Source organism: Protopterus annectens, chromosome 3.part0 (assembly GCF_019279795.1).
Source record: "Protopterus annectens isolate FY-2018-M chromosome 3.part0, PAN1.0, whole genome shotgun sequence".
Taxonomy (NCBI): domain Eukaryota; kingdom Metazoa; phylum Chordata; order Ceratodontiformes; family Protopteridae; genus Protopterus; species Protopterus annectens.
Window position 1 is genome coordinate 131,385,920 of NC_056731.1, and position 20,238 is coordinate 131,406,157.

The 20,238-nt window shown below is 37.4% G+C and overlaps 1 protein-coding gene across 11 annotated transcripts in view; it reads left to right on the forward strand.

The window, feature by feature from the left end:
- Window positions 1–20,238, forward strand: part of CACNB2 (calcium voltage-gated channel auxiliary subunit beta 2) — a 1,902,347-nt gene that overhangs the window by 1,636,012 nt on the left and 246,097 nt on the right. For all 11 annotated transcript variants that reach the window (XM_044064636.1, XM_044064629.1, XM_044064630.1 and 8 more), the window contains exons 7-8: window positions 1,558–1,638; window positions 4,152–4,210. In XM_044064636.1, coding sequence (XP_043920571.1) covers window positions 1,558–1,638; window positions 4,152–4,210 — 140 coding nt within the window. The remainder of the gene's footprint in view (window positions 1–1,557; window positions 1,639–4,151; window positions 4,211–20,238) is intronic.

Consider the following 20,238-nt stretch of genomic DNA (forward strand, 5'->3'; position numbering starts at 1 on the left):
AGCATCCTGCAAGTGATACTGCTGTCATACCCATGAATTAATAAATGAATGACTGTCAGAGTATAACACTGATTCTGTCATCCATGCAGGCTACACTGCATACATATGTTGATGTCTTACATACCAGCCAGCCTAGGATATTGGATAGGTGATATAAATGGTGACAGTATTTAAAGTGAAAGTATTATACCAGTGATACTTACTAATGGAATACTATGTGCTTGTCCCAGTCTAGGAAATGTCGTTCAGAATTAGAGATTCATTTTTATGCTTCATTCTGTATTCCTGCGTACAGTATATGTTAACATTTTAGTAAAAAATGCGTCTAGCTTCTTAGTGAGACATGACTTGGTCATTCATCTATGGGAGTGGTGTCATTATGAACACAGCACACTGCTCTATCTATATATATATATATATATATATATAAATACATATATATATATATATATATATATATATGCATGATATTTTATAAAAGGCAAAAAATGGTGAAAACTTTGTTTAGTAATAACTTTTTTATCATACTGGCTAACCACCTAGATAACTGGTATCATACTGGAACACATATCAGTGCCTTATACCAAGAAGATGTGTTATACTGCTGTGATCAGGTACAGTAGGGTCAGTAATAGCCTACATTCAAGACAGTGCTGCTGTGACATTTTAAATACATTGTGTGATGTCATGCATGCTGAACCATGTACCATAAATTATACATGTTTTGGGCTTATTTCCATTTGCAGCAGACACCACTAGGGAATGTAATCCACAAAAAAATATTTTTGGCAGGTGCATGAAGTCTGCATGCCATTTCTGTATCACCAATAGGTATATTATAGCACAACATATTTCTAAATCCCACCGAAAGTCACACACATTATGCACATGTATGCATATGTGTGTACATGAATACAGAGATATAGAGCAGCACATATATGTAATGTAAACCCAGAAATCGTGAGCATTGTATTTACATTGTTAGTGATGATCAGATTGTATTGTTTGTAAATAACTTTACTCAGTAAGGATATGTGAAGCACTATGAGGAGACCAAAGGTAGAAAGTTAGCCAGTCTGAAAAGGGAAACAAGAATACTGTAGTTTTACTAAGAAGAAGTGTTCATAAAACAGCACTGCCAAGATGAAAAAGAATGACAGGAGGTAACATTTTCTCCAATAAAAAGAAAAAAAAGAGACAGCTACACTAATGTTTCTATTTTATGTTCACAGAATAAGAAAACATAAATTAATGATCTGCAAAAGCAGTAATGTTTTATTTTATCTTAATTTATAAATTTGTAAGCATATTTTGGCAGTGTTTGCTGTTCTCTTACTATTTTAATTTTGTGATAGTGTTTTAGTTTTTGTTCTACGCTTCAGCCACTTGTGGCATAAATGATGATATCCTTTCAGTCTTGCTTATCGCTTGCTTATGCCTGCCACTGAACTGCACTGCTGCTGTATTAATCTGTTTTATATTCACATACTTGTGGAATCATAAAGGTGTAGTACATGTTTACGGAATGCTTTACCACAACATTTCATCTTCCCGCAGACTGAACATGTTCCTCCCTATGATGTAGTGCCTTCAATGCGACCAGTGGTCTTAGTGGGGCCTTCTTTGAAAGGTTATGAGGTAAGATCATTATATTTTTTAGGTCTCTGTAAGGGCTGTGAACTTCTGCTTCATCCGTCTAGGATGATGGTGTGTGTGTGTGTGTGTGTGTATGTGTGTGTGTGTGTGTGTGTGTGTGTGTGTGTGTGTGTGTGTGTGTGTGTGTGTGTGTGTGTTTGTATACATGTCTATGTTTACTCAGGACACATGTGTACTGACCATGATGGTGAATGGGGTAGTATGTAATGCAGTTTTAAATTGTTAAATTCGAGGCAGTTTAAGGAAAATGGGTAAAAAAAGGAAATCTTTTACCGCTGAACTTTCATCTGCTAATACCTAGCCTTGTTCAGTTCTCTACATGAAATCTTCTTTCTTCGTCTTTCGGCTTTTCCAGGTTAGGGGTCGCCACACCGGATCATGTGTCTGCTCATGATTGGCAGTGGAGTTTTATGGTGTCGAGTTTCCAGCTCGGCGCCCAACCTTCCACAGAAGGCACACACAAGCACGCACTCATGCCTAGGGCCAATTCAGAGTGTCCAATCCACCTACCTCATGTCTTTGGGATGTGGGAGGAAACCGGAGCACCTGGAGGAAACCCACATGACCACAGGGAGGACATGCAGACTCTGCACAGAAGGCACCCCAGCCGAGGATTGAACCAGAGAGCCTCTTGCTGTGAGGTGGCAACGCTAACCGCTGCACCACTGTGGAGTTCTCTACATGAAATCATGTCTGTCAATTCAAACACTGTAAAATATATGTAAATACTACAGGGTTTCCTTTGATAACACCATAACATACTCAAGCAGAAATCTGAATTCTAATGTCTGCATTACTATTTCCTGTAAAATTTGTGAGTGAACAATGACAGTACAAACTGAATCACAACTGGGAATTTGGATTCTGGTAACATACTAGCATTTTTACAGTGGGTAAGCCCCCACTACCCACCAACATAGGGGCTGTGCCCCTCACAGCACCTCTGTTTTAATAATCTTGATTCAGAGATCACAGAAACTTCCAGATTGGGACAATACAATGATTATTGGAAATCTACTTTTGCCCCCATCCCTGATGTCTTATGACCATTAAAAGAGAATGCTAAAGTGTGTGGAGGCCCAATGTCAGGGGATTTTGAGGATTCTTTCTTTTTTTCCAACTATTTATAATTGTTGCCAGTACTTTTTTCAGCAGACTGTAATTGTGTATTTGATGTTATTGTGGAAATTCTACTTAATATTACCGTTTTCATGAGTGCTTTCAAATGGCACTATTTGTGTACATATGTGTATAGCTATCTATCTATATAAATAGAGAGGTATAGATATAAAGTTATCATGTGTGTCTGTAATATATAAAACAAGACTTGGTATTTACTGGGATTATATGTATATTGCTAATATCCATGTCATGTTAAAGAACACATTTTTTTGAATATTTAATACTTGATTAATGTTTTTTTTTCTTATTTGTCTACTATTTCTTATTAAAATCTTTTTAAATTAGTTTGCCCAACCTCTTTTTAATAAGAACAAGAACACCTCATATGACCTGAATATGTTATGTGAATGAGGAATGGCTTGTTAATGCATATTCCTAACAATGTACTTATCCGCTGCAGCAAACTGATTTGCAAAATAATAGCAGCAGCCACACCAAGAAACCGGATGTGCTGCATTCTGGGTCAGCTGTCTTAAATCTAAAGATTCTTGAGTCATACCCAAGAGCTGGAGAAGACCATGAGGATACCAGAGTAACTGTATGATTTGTCGCGGTCATATTTACATACTTAATTTGATAAAACCACTGCAACTATATCCGTTTTTAGTAATGGAACTGATCTCACAGGTGTCTTGGAAAACTGTTTTTCACACTGACAAGTGCCTTATTATACAAAGTCTGCTTGAAACAGATAAAATGCTGTGGTTTTGTAAAAGTTATTTATATTATGAAGGTATAAGAAGCACAATCTGCAACACTTGCAATATGTGAACACCTGCTCCCACAAGTGTGTGCAGTAAGTAGTTTGTGAAATCAGTTTGCCATTCATGAAGATTTATTTGTATTGGGGGCATCTTAACCTTTATGAGTATTATGTTAACAAATTTAATTGTAACTGGAAGTCATTACTAGGTCTGTTTTCTTACATATTGTAGAGTTAGAAGCATGTTAGCTAGAAAATTATTTAAAACTTGAGAAAGTCATATCAACTACTAAAATCTTGCTTTACTCATTTGCTTTGTGCTATAAACCCTACAAATTGAAGTACTAATTTGCAAACTGCAGGTGCTTAACATGTATTTCCTTTCCCAGGTTATTTTGTTGGATACCAAACTTTGTTATACAGTTTGTGAAATTGGAAATATGGCAACAAAGTAATGACTTAATATTTGCTCTAGAAATCATATCAGCCATGTTTTGCCATAAATTGTTCACATGAAAGTATTAGTTCATAAATTGAAACTGTTTAACATGTATTTCATTGTCCAGGTTCATTTGTTGATTACTAACCTATCTTATCCTTCTTCACCAAGGTGACAGACATGATGCAAAAAGCTCTGTTTGACTTTTTGAAACACAGATTTGAAGGACGGTAAGTTTGTTTTCCTTTTTATTAATAGCAGGTAATATGGCAGGGCTACTGTTTGCTAAATATTTAATAAAACTATTTCTTCAGATTAATGCATGATAGTTAACATAGTGGCATTAAAATGATGTTGAAAAAAAGTGTACGTCATTTTCATTTATCAGTTGTACTACAATGTTATGTAGTCTTCAGAAAATGAAAGATTTTTCTGAAACAGTGCTTGAAAATGTGTTATTCCAGCACTTGTACTTAAAAAATATGTGTGTGTGTGTGTATATATCTATCTATATATATATATATATATATATATATATATATATATATATATACATACACATACACACACACAAGCATGTATAAAATAAATGCACACAGCTATGTATCTATATCTCTGTGTGTTTGTATAATGTGTACATTTATATAGTATATATGTAAGATCAGTGGATGTGTACATCCTGCAAGGGTGACTAGGATCCCCACTAGATCAAAGATTTTTGCCTCACTCCCAGCCAATGAGACCCGATGATATGTAGTTGGTGGAGTTAACATAGTCACTGGTAAACCTTGCTCTTATGTAAATTCTCATTAACTCAATGGCACACTTAATGTCACCAAATAAACAGCAATAAATTAATAAATAAATAAAACTACATGCATACATACATACTTGGGAAAAAGTTTTAACATTATGTTTCAAATCCATAAAGTGTCTCTTGACTGGGCTGTTAAGCCTTCCATTCTTAACATCGCTTACATGTTGCACTATTCTTCTTTTAACCATACATTTTGATTCCCCAGTGTATGCCTTCTAACAGACACTAAACAAAACATATATAATCCCCTCTAATATATATTCTTCTGACTGTGGACAATAAACCTTTCACCATTTATATTATAAACATCACCTTTAATATATACTTGAATGCCTCACAATCCCCACATCCTTTACTTCCTAATGTAATTACCCTTTTCTTTTCATAAATGTGAAATTGCTATGTAGTATCCAATATGCTATACTAATTCCCATTCTAAAAACAAATCTAGGGAGATTTAGAAAGACATCTCTCAGCTTTTCATCTGAATGCAGTACATGACAATATTTCTTTGCTATGTTCATCATTCTATAAGTTAAAAAATTGTGTTAAATTACCATCTGATGAAGCTTTTATATTCATTCTTTCATTTTGTATCAAGTATAATTTTGTAAATTACTGCAAGGCATATATGTATTTTGTCTTTCTTCATCATTACACAATGTCCTAATTGAATCTAATAACTCAAGTTCTGTATACTTTCTACTGTATAATTTTCCCCAAAATGTAACTGACTATGCAGTGGTGAATCAATCAAAACTGTAAGGTGATCCCTGCTAGCATGTAGGAAATTAGTAGAGGCAGTTACTGTCCTCCCTATCATAGCACAAATCCTATTATTGGAATCGTTAAATAAAATTACATCCAAAAACTGTATTTGATTATTCTCTATATGTGAATTCTGTACCATATATATTATTATGTATATTCCTTATAAATTCCAAAATCTTTCTTTACTTGTGTTAACATTATATCATCAACAACAGTAAAATCATCAGTAATCTATAATATGGCACTATCTAAAAACTTTTCACTTTAAAGTTCTAAATATAATCTTTTTAAAACCTTCCCATCACCACTTCGCATAAGCAGGTAAAAGCACGCGCCCTTTTCTGTGCCATGAGCCTGCACAGATGAGTGAACAACTCTTTATTAGTTTGAACATTCTGATACTTTTCTTTATGTCAAGCGAGGCATTGTTAACCTGTAGTAGCTCTTGCCATACATTTTTCAATTTCAGTCTGTAAATACAGATTGTTATTTTTGGTCTGAAACTGCTTTCTTTTGATTTTCAAGTTTCAACAAAAAGGTTAGTGTTCTCTTTTTTTCCTTTTGGCTTGTGATGAGGGGTTTACTTTTGTGTCTTGCTGCTCACACTTCTTAAAGTCTCTTGTACAAGTCAGTAATTTCTTTTTTATTTTGCAATATCCTTTGCTTGTCATGGTCATCTAAAAAACATGTAAAGCTTTCCGTCATTTTGTTTTCATGTTCATAAAATGTATATTTAACAATGAATTTCATCACGTCTTCTTAAGACAGTGCCCCTGGCTGTCTTAGGTAATGCTCTAACTTTAACTTTTAGAGCTGTATACCATCAAGGGAGTATTTCATTTATACTTTCTGTTTTTGGGTTATCACTTTGTCTCACAAATATATTTCATGTGACAAGCTTAATTGTTCTTTTCTACAAGTTCTTGTTTCTTAACAACACTGTCTAATTTAAAACCAAAGTTCTGATCTTCAGCATCATCTCTGCCAAGTCTCCTAGAAAAATTTTCAAGAGTCATCACTCACAAATAAGGTGTCACTTTACTTAGTTGTAGCACTGGACTGCAAAACTTCCATTTGCTCCTGCCTATTAGAAATGTTCTGATGCAAAACATTTTCATTCTGCTGTACCACAGCATACCTTGTGACCAGATTAGTTGGCCAGCACCAGTTTCTTTTGTGAATCCATGTTACTACATCTCAGTAGGTGTTAGCATCCGATTACCTTCCTTCACAGCAGTGCAGTTACTGTTTTGCTTATTACCTCTTTTGCCTCTCATTTTTCGATGTAGGCAATTTATAATAGCTTTACAAGTTTGCACACAGATTTTTTTATATTGCATTGCAAACCAAAGAACCCCCTTTTCCCTGTCAGAGGGTTTAACTTTTAAAAAAAGCACCTTATACATTCTTAATTAGATCACTGAAAATCTTAAAAGATTTTCTTACTGTGCAGTCTGTGAATGAAGACTTCATCAATGTTATGCTTTCTCTACCATATGGTCAGTTCCAGTTTTGGGATGCTGTCTCTTTAATCATTTACTTAATACATTGATGTGTATCTTTTTCACTATGTGCATTGTTTTGTGCTCATATATATTGTTCCTTGCCATTTAGTTAAAAGTACAAAATGTCAAATGTTGAAAATGGAATTTGCCCTTTGCCACCTGTTATTCAGTGCAGAAGTTGGTTTGTATAATTGGCAGGGGGATGTGGGAGGTGGAAGTGGGCTTGCCTTCCCTGTATAAAATAGGTTTCAACATTTTGTGGTTTTGACAGTTTGTACTTTCAATGTATGCGTGCATACATATATATGTATATAGATATATATACAGAGAAAGAGAGAATGTGTGTGTGTGTGTGTGTGTGTGTGTGTGTGTGTGTGTGTGTGTGCATATATATGTGTCTATATATATATATATATATATATATATATATATATATATATATATATATATACAGACTGAAGAAACTCCAACTGTACTCGGTTGCATACCGCCTACTCAGAGGTGATCTCTGCCTAACATACAAGGCCATGTCCAACCCTGAATTGGTGTACATGCTCCACCTAAAGAAAACCATACCCGTTGAGCCACACACTCTAGGGATCTAAACCTCACCACAACAATAAATAGGATGTGCTGGAGGGATAGATTCCTGTCCCAGAGACTTCCCATGCTTTGGAACAAGATTCCAATCTACATTAGGCAGAGCTTCTCACTAACACTCCTCAAGAGAAACCTTGACGAGTGAATGGGAAACAGAAAGTTTACCCTGGGGATCACTTCAGTGGCTCTGCTGGACAGAGGCACAGGGAACTAATCTAAGGGGGCGGCGAAAGCCAACACATTCTGCCTAGGCTTATAAATGCCTTTGGGCAAATAGCCTAGTACCTAACCTATATATATATATATATATATATATATATATATATATATATATATATATGTATATTTCAAAACCCTGACACACATATAACTGACGTCCAATAGTAGTGAAAGATGCAATACCCAAATGGCAAAATTTTCCCAGGGCAAGTAAACATTTGCTCAAACTTAAAACACACACCGAGGTAAATAAAACCCACTTATGTGTGGGTCTATGCCCCCACATCCCCCAACTATATATACTAGCTACAGTGGAGAAGAGGACATGTTGGGCAAGTGTTTACTTACCCTGGAAAAATTTCACCTTCTGGGTATTTCATCTTTCACAATTTTCATCGGTTATATGGGTGTAGAGATTTCGAAGTAGACCCATATACATATATAGCATGTGTGTAAAGTTATAAAGTAAGATACTCTAGGGAGCTTAGTTCCAAAACATAGTCTTAGTACCATGCAGTAGTTAATTTAGTAAAGTAGAGGTGTGAGATTTTTATGTAAATCAGCATAATTATGTTTAGTCTCAGACAGAACATAATACTTAATTAAACATCCTTTTCCCATGCAAAATAAATTAAAATATGTGACTTCATTCAGTCTAGTGAATACAACAGATTTTAAGGAGAGCACGGAGATAGGGCAGGTGTATTTTACCATCAAAGTCATTTTCAACAAAGAATGCACCGTTTCTTGCTGGATTAAGCATACTTAGTTACAAAGTGTATAGTGTTCACAACAAAACAGTTGATCATACCCTTCTTCTGCAGCAAGTCCCACAATTGGGGGCTGACAACCCTTCTTCCTTGAGTCTAACACACTCCAAATTAACACTGATAGCAGGCAGCCTCCATTCACTTCATAAGGCTATATCCACAGTTACATAGTGGTCTCTCCTTATAGCCCAAATATTCTGTTCCGCAGTTGCAGGTTTCCTCTCAATTAACCCAGTAAAATGTTCTCATGCAGAGGAATACTCGTCCCTTCTGTTGTTCTCCCAGTTGAAATTTTACAACCTCTACTGTACCTTCATTCTATGAGGTTTTTCTTATCCTACAACAAGGACTTTACCCTGATTCAAAAGCTGTGAAAGATAACTCTTTCATGCCTTCTGGTTATTAAAGGCAAAGGCAGTTCAGCCATTGTTTACTAAAATGTCATCCATTTATTGTCTAACCCAGGGCCACTATGTTACATGACCCCCAATGTCATCAGAGGGTTGAACATCAGCAGTGTACAGACAGCAGACATAAGAGTGGCTGCCCACTTGGCATGGAGAGGACTAGGGCAATACAGAACTGTAAAGGAAAGGTGCTGCAGAGCCATGGCCCACTGTGTTAATTTGGAGATTCTGTCCTTATGCATAGAAAGCCATAATAATAGGGTATGGTCCCAAGGTAAAGGAGTTTACCAGTTAATAGTTCCAGAGAGACTGAAGACCCACTTAAGGTCAAGTGTTTTTTCTTCAGCAGAGTCATATCTGACTTCTTGAAGGTTGAGTTATCTGCTGAGGAAGTATACAAGTTGTTCCTTACTCTGCTTCTCTTGTAAGAGCCTACCTTAAGCCTACCTCTGATGTGCTCATGTACACCACAAAGGGTTTGGAAAAATCAGGTTTCAGTAGTAAATGGGGATGATCATAAAGCTTATTCTAAGGTTGTGAATGCCTTGTCAGCCTCATCACTCCATTTTATTTCTGGGGCACTTTAGCCTAGATGAGCTCAGTCAGTGGATATACCACATTTGCAAAGTTTGGTATGTATTTCTGTAATATCTAGCTAAGCTCACAAGCCTTTACTTGACATTTAGTCTGTTGTTGTGTCAGTATTTCTACTGCTTCACCCTTCTCTTTATGGGTTTTACTATCCTACACCCAGCTACATAACTAAAGTGCCTGTCCTCTGTCAGTCTGGTTTTGTGCTTAGAGGGTTGGGCTGTAACTCCAGCTGTCCACAAAGCATCCCAAGTTTGTACTAAGGATATGCATCCGGATACCGTGTGTGGAGCCACAGTATCTTATCTATTAGCCTTTGAAATGTGGTCCCATGTAGCAAAATGATAGTATCTGGTATATGAATAACCCCTCAGAGGTTCTAAAGACAGTCTTTTATTGGGCTAGTTCTGTAAGGAGAAATCTGCCAGTAGCTCCTTGTGAGATCCGGTGTAACCAATTATCTGGTGAATCCAAGCCTTTCCATTAGCTCATCTACCTGGATAATGGGATAAGCATTTTTTGTTTTTTTGGATAAGAAACCAATCAACCATGTGATAAGCATTGACTTTTAAGATCTCATTCAGGTGAGAGAAGTCATTGGAAAATCTTATACTGCAGTTACGCTTGGGTAGCAGAACTAAAGGCTGTTTCATCTGCTATAAGACATTTCTCTGTTAGATCTTACTGCAACCACTTTTAGATCTCTTCATTTATTTCCTGTATCTGGACATCTCGAACCTTTCAGTGTTTTAATTTAACCATTTTCCCAGGTAATGAGACAGTGTAGTACTGTATCAAGTTAATTTTACTGGGCAGCACTGAAAATACATCCCTGTTTCTCTAGATAGTCTTCTATCTCTTTCTTTTACTGTACAGACAACTCTTTGTCTATCTGAATTTCAGGTTCAGGGGAGAGAACAGCAGGGTTGCTAGTAGAAACCTGTACTGAAAGTGCTTCTTTTTTCCAGGGATTTATGACATTTGTATGCTAAATCTGTTCAGTCTTCTGCTTTATGGATTATCTGATTTTATAGTTCACCTCTCCTATTCTTCATATTATCCTTGTCACTCAGCACTAGCAGCAATGACACCTTCTCAACCATGCTGAACATTTTACAAACTGGCATGCTTGTATAACTGTATTTTTGAGAGGCCTGCACTTGATCTAAGTGTTTATTCTAAGTATTCCCAAGGAAAGGGCATGAGGATCATCATTTTTCCTGTATGTTAGAGACATGCTGCAAGACACTTTTAAAATGGGTGCTTTCTTCTCTCCAGATCTCCTTTGCTATATCTCAGATTTCTCTGAGATATATCCTCTGTCACAGCTCAGACGGACTAAATTCTGCAAATACTTCTGTCATGGTGAATATTAAGTAAGGCAATAGGGTATTCCAGTTTTCTCATCCTGATATATAACCCTACGTAACGTTCATTTTAGAGTTTTGTTGAACTGTTCTACTAGCCCATCCATTTGTGAGTAATAAACTAACATTGGAGTTAGTTAATGTTAAAACAGCCCCACTAACTCCTTTGTCACCTTTGACTTAATGGGGACCCCTTAACCAGTCTGAATCTTTGTAGGAAATTCCATCTCTGGAAAATGGATTTACTAATTCCTTAGCTACAGCATTTGCAGTTACTCTTCTTAATACAGTAGCTTCAGGCAATTCAAGTGCATAATCCGTTATTACCAAAATATATGATGTCTTCTTAATATCTTAACTAAAGGCTCCTTTGTATCCATAGTTTTTCTTTTGACTAGTACTTCATTAATGGATAACATTAATTAACATTTGGGTTGGCATAATGGTTAAGGTGTTTACCTCAGGGAAACAAAGTACAGGGTTTGATTTTTGCCTTTAAGGAAATTAGCTATGTTTAAAATGGCCGACAAGGGCTGCTAGCATAATGCTTACCCCTGAGCTTATAACGGGATTTATTTTTGATGATCAGGACATGAAGAACACATGCCAGATCAATAAAACCTATATAGTATTTTTTTCTCTATTTTTCTTTGTTCAAATTACTGCATGATTGTTGGCTAACTTTAGCACACTTTTTTTTAAAGGTTGATAAAATAACTGTTTAACATGCTTTCTCCCCATTCTCCACTCTATGGGGAAGATCACTAGACATTTCAAAATGTGGGTAAGTACTTTTACCATTTCCGCTATTAATGTCTTCTGACATCATCTATATATTCTAACTTACCATGGATCCTCCCACTGACCCTTCTTAAATCAGCACTTCACTTTTCACAGAACTGTCTAAGAGGTTGAGGGCTCTGATTCTTTTCCTACTAATGCTGATATAGACGCATCATTTACAGAAGGTGTAAATTTTTCTAGACTTCTCTCGAAGGACAGACTTTTCTTCCTCTTGTTTAATCCCATCAGAGTGCTGAACACACTGTAAATTTCCTCTTGAAGCTAACCCAATCTCATTACCAAAATTTTCATTTGTAATCTCCTATAACCATAGATTCGACTTGTCTATGAAGATATAGCCTTCTCCCTTGTGCTTAAAAGCGCAAACCTCTTTACTTCTCAACCTATCTAAATATTTGGGTATCTACTCAACATTGTAATTGTGGAATTTAATAGAATATACTTGTATTCAATCTATCTGTATTTTGAATGTTTCTGATCTTAGACTATGTATTGTTTGTTCTATTTAATTGTGGAGCTTTTCTCCCCGGGTCTCTGCTGAAAAGGGATATGTATCCAGTCAGACTAACCCGGTAAACAAATGTAAAATAAATAAATAAAAATAAAATAAATATGGTTCCACACCATTCCTTCACACAAGTTTTTCCTTCAACTCCATAGACTGGGGAAAATCATTAGCAAAAATAAGTTTGCATGTTAAACCAGGGAACTTGCAAGGTATTTAGTTAGCCCAGTGGGAGTCTATAATTCTAGTTTAGCATACTGCCTGAATCCTAAAGGATTGTACAGGTGACCCTCTACCTACGCTTCATATTTTATCATATACATAGAAATGGTGTCTACACAAACACTTTTGTGTTACTTCACTGTACAGTGACTGGTTTGGATAAAAACATTAGTGCTTATGTTACCTTGCATAGGTTCAGACATCAGTGAACAATATCTAACTAAATATTCTTGTTAGCAGTTCCTTAAACATTTGATGTGGTCAGTTTTATCCTTGGTCCATATTTCTTTTCAGACCTTTTTCATTAAGCCTCCTCCAAGCGACTCATCCCTGGGTTTTACCTCCCAAACTGGGTTTGACTTATCACTTCGGGAAGTGAGGTGCTGGTTGTCATTAGTGTAAAAGCAGGCACCATTTCAACTTCAACATCATCTCTCTCTCCACAAGTTCGATTAGCTGGTCTGCCATGAGGGACTCCTCTGTGTAGCCAGTCTTTGAGTAGCAGTGAGGAAGGCCCTTAGGAAACAGTCCATGACAAACAGCTCAAAGTTCTTTAGAGAGGTTTTGGTCTTGGGTTATAGCCACTTCTGTGTTAAGTGGCTGAGGTTGATCATTTGTGACTGGGGTAGCTTCTGAGTGGTGTAGACATGTGTGTAAATTCAAAGTAGGCCCTCACTGTAGAGGGATCTCCACTGCTGGACAAAATCGTGATTTTTGGTTTCTTGTTGCCATTGGTTTTGGCAGGTTCATGGTCATAATATGATTAGTTCCCACTCCAACTAAAGACATCCCTTTCTTTTGGCTACTGTAGGAGGAAAAGCCTCCATATCATCACCATTGTTTGTGTTTGTGGACATCAGCACCTGACTTGGACCTTCTGATGCTACGTAATGGTTCCTGGTCAAGGCCGTAGCTTGTTGCTGCAGATTCTTAATACTACAGAAGAGCTTGGTCTGTTTCCTCCTGTACAGGCAGGCTTTACCACAAGCACTACTGCAGGGCTTGCCTGCAGTACATTGCTACTGCATGTTTGTTTTCTGTGTACTTTTAAAAAAGAGCTTCTATGGCTTCCTCCAGACATTTCACTGTCATAGATTCTTAGTGTTGACAGAGTATAGCCTCACAGTTCCAAGCAAAATTTCACCTTGGTTGCACATTGAGGAGACGAATACCTACTGTAGAGAGACAGTTCATTCAGGTTTGGTACAAGAAGAAGCGCAGAGGTTTATCAGAAAAAAATTGTCTATGCAGGTTTATCAAAAATCAGTCATCCATGCCTTCTGTAGCCATTATTTCACAACTAGTGTAAGCCTTTTTGGTTTTACTTTATTCGCAAAGCATATGTATTTCTGTGACTTGTCTAAAAAAAAAGAGTACTTCACTCTGTTTTAAAATATAACCTGTAAGGATGACTGTCCTGAGAGCCTTAACATACACCAGAATTGCCTTGTTAAGTTTCAACACAGGAATGTCTTTATTTTAAACTTTGGTAGTTAACAGTTTCTGATTCATTCTGTCAGCATTCCAAAATTCACAGTTCCTTTGCTAATCTCTACAGACTCAGATATTCATCATTCCCACTGCTGCAGTAGCCCTTAGCTATACAGATTGTTTCCCTCCCTGAAAATAGCAACTGCCCCCACACACCCAAACATACTCCTTCACTCCAGCTGGTAACTAGCTAATCCCATGGAGAATAATCAGCAATCAGAGTGAAGATTTCTTCAGTGTTTCTTGACATCTCAAAAAGAAGCATCTCTTGAACTTCTCAGGGGCAGCAGTCAGCCTAGAGCTTTGTTTCTGGCAGGCAAGTCCCTGTTGGAGAATCATTGCATTTGGAAATGATTACCCTTTTAAGAAAATTAGCAGTTAGTTTTTTGGAACACATATACACACACACACACACACACACACACACACAATCACACACACACACACAATGTATTTCCCCATCAAGAAACCCAATATTTTTCATAATATCAGAAGTTTCTTGTCAGGTACTATTATTTGGGATTTAGAGTGTTAGCATTTGTGGCTAATTTTGAGAAAAATTGTATCCTGCTTGTTTAAACTTTGTTTACAGAGGAATGGGTCGGAAATTATCAGTTTTATACTCAAGGAGAGTATCTGAGTTGCAGGCTTTCATCGTGGGTAAACCCTGTCTCAGTTACCATAGGGATATGATGTCTTTAAGAACAAACCCCTCATTCATGCCCAAACTGGTTTTAGAATTTACTTTAAATCATGCTGTCAATCTCACAGTTTTTCCACCAGAATCTAAAATGATCACCCCATCAGTAAATCAGGACACCCCCAGCACCTGCCCCCCTCCCCCCTTATCTCTAGGGTGCAAGTCATCACTGCCCACCCAAAGACAAAAAAGACAGCCTCCATGGGACCAGATAACATTCTAGGCTGCATCCTACATGAACTCAGACAGAAACTTGCAGCACCATTAGGCACCCTTTTCAACCAAAGCCCAAGTACTGGCTTCATCCCAGCCAAGTGAAGGACAGCCACTGTTATCCCTTTGCACAAAGATGAAACATCCACCGATCCAGGAAATTATAGCCCCATCAGCCTAACTAGCCTGATCTGCAAGGCCATGGAGCGGATTATCATGGACCTCAATAGCAAGGACATTAGCAACCTCCAAACACTTGATCCTGCACAGTTTGGTTTTGTCAAGGGGAGGTCATGCCTGCTAAATTTTGTCGACTTCTTTGAGACAGTCACCAAAGCCATGGACTAGGGGAAGACAGTACATACCACCTACCTAGACCTGGCTAAAACCTTTGATACTATTCCCCACTCAGGTATAATAGATAAACTATCTCATCTAGGCATCAATCCACATGTTACCAGATGGGTAGCAAACTGGCTCACTGACAGAATCCTCCTAGTCAAAATAGGGGTCGCCCACTAAAGCAGTCGACCCATAACGAGTGGTGTATCTCAGGAATCTGTCTTGGGGCCCTTGTTGTTTGGGATATACTTTTCTGAGGTGCAGGCCAAAACCAGTGGGTTATGGCTGAATAAGTTTGCAGATGACTGTAAGCTGGGCGCTGTCATCAGTTCCCCTAGTGATGTCGACATCCTCCAAGAGGGTCTCACCCAAACATGACTGGCACCAGAAACATGGACTCAAACTGAATGCCATAATATGTATCATCATCCCCTTTGGGAGAGTGACGCCCCCACAAATTATCACATTAATAAGGTCCTAAGCATCCAATCAGTCATAAGGGACTTGGGCACCCAGGTTGATAGCAAACTGACTTTTGACCACCATATTTTCTCTGTTGTAGGGAAAGCTTTCTACATGGCCCACCTCATTTGTAAAGGTATCTTATCCAAGGACAAGGTGGTCATAACATCCCTGTATTCTTCCTTTATAAGACCAACTATTGAGTACAATGCCCCTTTCAGCATGTACCTCACAAAGCACATGCAGCAGCTGGAGACACCACAGATGTTCCTCACCAGGAGAATTCAGGGCCTCAAACATCTACCCTACACAGATAGGCTAAAGGCCCTGTCCCTCTATTCAGTCTCCTACAGACTCCTCATAGGTGACCTTTGTCTGGCATACAAAGCAGTCTCAGAAGCCCCCCCTTGATGGGACTGCTGCATATCTGCAAGTCAAGATCCACTCGAGTAACCCACATGCGTAACCTCAGCCTGGTATGTGACATCAATAGGACTTGTTGGCGGGACAAATTTCTATCCCAGAGACTTCCCCTTCTGTGGATTAGACTCTCACTATACATCAAGCCGACAACCTCATTAATGCTTTTTAAGCACAACCTGGGTAACTGGACAGGGAACAGAAAATAAAACCCCTGGGATTCCACCTGTGTCCCTGCTGGACAGGGGCTTCGGGTGCTGACTTCTCGGAACATGGGCTAAATTCTTGGCTAGGCTTGTAAGGGCCTTAGGGCCAATAGCCTAGTAACTTCCTATGATCCTATGACCAGGGTGAACAGATTCTGCATACTCTGGATGTGCATAGGGAGCTGTGGTACTAAACTGACAGAACTAAGCCCTTTAGAAAAGCTAGTCATCGTTTCATTCCTTATTAAGGGGCAAAGAAAGACACTGTGTTTCTAAACTGACAATTTCCAGGTAGTTGTCCTCAGCTGCTTGTTATTTCCATCATGACAAATCCTTTTAGGGCAGTAGCAAGGCACATTCCACTAGAACCTTGTCTTTTTTGATGGCATACTGGAAAGGGGTGGACTCTAGAAGCATTCTAGAGGCAGGTACATGGTCCTCTGTATGTACTTTTACAAATCATTACAAACTGGATGCATTCTCCAAGTCCAGGACAGACTTTGCTAGGGCCATTCTCCTGAATCATTGTCTGTCCACTTCCCAAGATAGATAGGCTTTGGTATTCGACCCATATAGCCTAAGGGCTAATGCAGCAGTGTGAAAGATGAACATATTACAGTTATCTAAGTTACATTTACTCATAGCAATAGATGTTTGAATTCCTCTCTGCTTCAGCAGATACACCTGCCCACCATCCCCTACTCTTGCGAAGAGTTGTAGCTGGGATATAAAGTAGGGTTTGCTTTCTACTTTATATGTTCTAGCTCTACTTGATATGTGCTATTGTTAACATTAGTTGGTTCTTTGAGGAGGTTAGGGCTTCTGTCATTGTATGGGCATGAAAGTCCTGAAGAAAGCTTCTCTCTATCTGGTGATTTCCCTCCACAGGATAAGCCCATCAGCACTCTCAGTGAAGGTGTGGGGGGAAGTCAGAGGTTTGTGAAGCTGGCTAGTTGTTTCCTTGGCAGAAAACAAGCTGTATAACCTAAGGGCTACTGTAGCAGTGAGGAATTCAAGCAGGTACCTGTATGTGTAAGTAAAACCTGTACTAGTGTGCTTTCACTAGTCTCATTAAAGCAGGGAAGTACTAAGCGAAAGGTAACACGCTTTATAAAACATAGTGTAACTTTTTCTCTGAAGTGGGTTAAATAGCTGAAGCCAGAACTTGCCCACTTTGAAACACCATATTTAAGATAGTTTGGGGAATTTATTATGCAGCAGTTCATTTAGCAGATGTAGAGGCATAGACTTCCATGTAAACTACCATAATTATGTTTATTCTGAGGTAAAGAAAAAGAGGCATGGACTTCCATGTAAACTACCAAAATTATGTTTATTCTGAGGTAAAAAAAAAAAAAAAACAACACAGCACTAAAAGTGTTTTCCTATCTAAAATAAAATGAAAAAAAAAAGCTGACCTCATTCATTTCAGTACATACAGTGGTCTACTAGAACTTGTTTCAAGAGAGTATTCAGTTCCTTGCTGGCTTTAACACAGCTAGAAGCACATCATATGCCCCTTACCATTAAACAGTTGCTCATACTCCTTTCTTTAACAGCAAATTCCCCACAGACTTGAGGTTGACAACCCTGCTTGAGTCAAGAGCCAATAATCTGTAAGTGTACATTGTCAGGTAGCCTATTTTTACCTCCCAAAACTATATTTGCAATTAATTGCTAGTATCCTTCTTGTTGCCCAATTGTCTTGCTTCACAACTACAGGTTTCCTCTTATGCAACCCAGTAGAATATATTTATGGACAGGAACACCAGTAGCACTTTTACACCGTCCAACATAATTTAAGACTACGAGTTTTTTTTTTCTTTTATCATCCTTACCACTAAGATTCCACCTTAATTCAAAAGCTTTGGAAGTTCAAAATTTTGGCATGGTAACTGACCCCAGAGAAGGGTCAGCCTTTGCTTATTGTAATATTCTATTTATATTTATGTATTATTCAACCCCACAGCCCTGTATATAAACAGAATGCTCAGCTGAAATTCAGAGAGTATAAACTGATGAGATGAATCCCCAAATTCTTGTCCAGAACTCAGCAACTAGTATGTTAATGGTGTTCTAAAGCTGTGCACAACAGCATTCAAGAAAATATTATATGAGCAATGAAAAAATACAAAGGAAAAAGTAAAAGATTAATAAATGTATTTTAAAACAGTTCAACAGAGATGTTAAAATTTGATTTGAATTATGGAAAACATGGCCAAGCGTGAATAACTGTAATTAAAATCTATATGTGGAGAAATAAATTGGACTTGAATGCCTGGGAAATAATTGATTATATTTTGAAATAAATACAAGAAAATGTTTCATGTATTATAGGCATTAGATACAGAGAAATCGGGTACCTATATATTCTGTGTGTGGTTTTCAAAAGCTTATAAACAAACCTCAGTGGCAAAATGGGTCCTGCTAATCAAGAACATCATCTGCAGACCCTTAAAGAAATATTTTATTTATCGATTGATTAACATTTAATTACTGGGAAAGTCTGGTTAGGTAGGTACCCATTTTTAGCAGAGGCCGAGGGAGAAAATCTCCAAAGTATTACAAAAAACATTTTAAGAACAATAATTTTACAGTCTCCAAAAATAATATAAAACATCTACATTTTAAATAATTATACCAAATTAGACATAATGAGGCAGAATTTGTTAAAACAGTTACAACTTAATAATTTAATATTTGGAGAAATTTTGGCCAGTTTAGAGAAACTGAAGTGAGTTAAAATAAGACAAACAGGAATTACAATATGAGAGGAGAGAAGAAAACAGGGTTATATCAAATTTAGATAGAGTCAGGAAATATAAACTGAAGTTAGGAATTGATTGAAAAAGGGGAGTAAGGAGGTGTAAGGTATGAACAGGTACTTGTTCATATCTAGGGATCTAGTTTATCCTGAGGGTGACTAAGAACAGAGCCAGATTTTGCCTAAGAAGTCTTTCAGAATGCTTTTAAAGGGCTGGTGGGATGGTATCAACCTGATGGATATTGGTAAGAATTTTCTGGCCTTAGCAAGATGATATTAGTACAGACCATGTCCATCTGATTTGATACATTTGTGGATTTGTGTAGAGTGGGATTTAGTGCTGTAGAAGCAAATGGATGCTGGATAAGTTTATAGGTTGTAAGAATGTGTGTATATGTTAGTTGATGAGGTAGTTCAAACCAGTTTAGTCATTTTAGTGCTACATAGTGGTGTGTTCTAATAGGGGTATTTGCTGGAAATTTAACCATTTTAGTATAGCGTTGTTCAGATTTTGCTTTTTTGTGATGCTTGGAGGTTAGTAAGGATGTCAGCAAGTGGTGAGGGAAAGAGGAAAGTAGTGGCAAGTGTAGTTTTAGTTGTGTTGCTGAGAAAGTTTTGGTTCTATAAAGCATACCGAGTTTTTAGTGTGTGCTCTTTATGCAATTTTGTACACACAGGTTGAATTTAAGATTATCATCCACTATCATCCCTAATGATTTGATGAGTTATTGGGATAGGAGCTAGGGTTGAATTTTTTGCTGAGTTGTAAGATTTTTTTACTGGCTGACCAGAATTTTTTAGAGTTGTGTTTACTAATGTTATAAATGTTGTTAAAGTTTAGTTTTTGCCTTTGTGTATTTGCTTTTTAGTCTGGTTTTGGAACACACTGAAGTTTTATATTTCTGCCATTCTTTCCACACTTTTTTCTCTGTCCTGCATTAGTATTCTACTCTCTTTGGATAGCCAAAATGCATTATTTGTTTTCATTCTGTTCCTTCTTTGAGGTGCAAGGCTGTTTAGGATATTTAGAAAAGTTGCATTAAATTCATTTATAGCATCATCTAAGGGGAGGATTTTTAGGA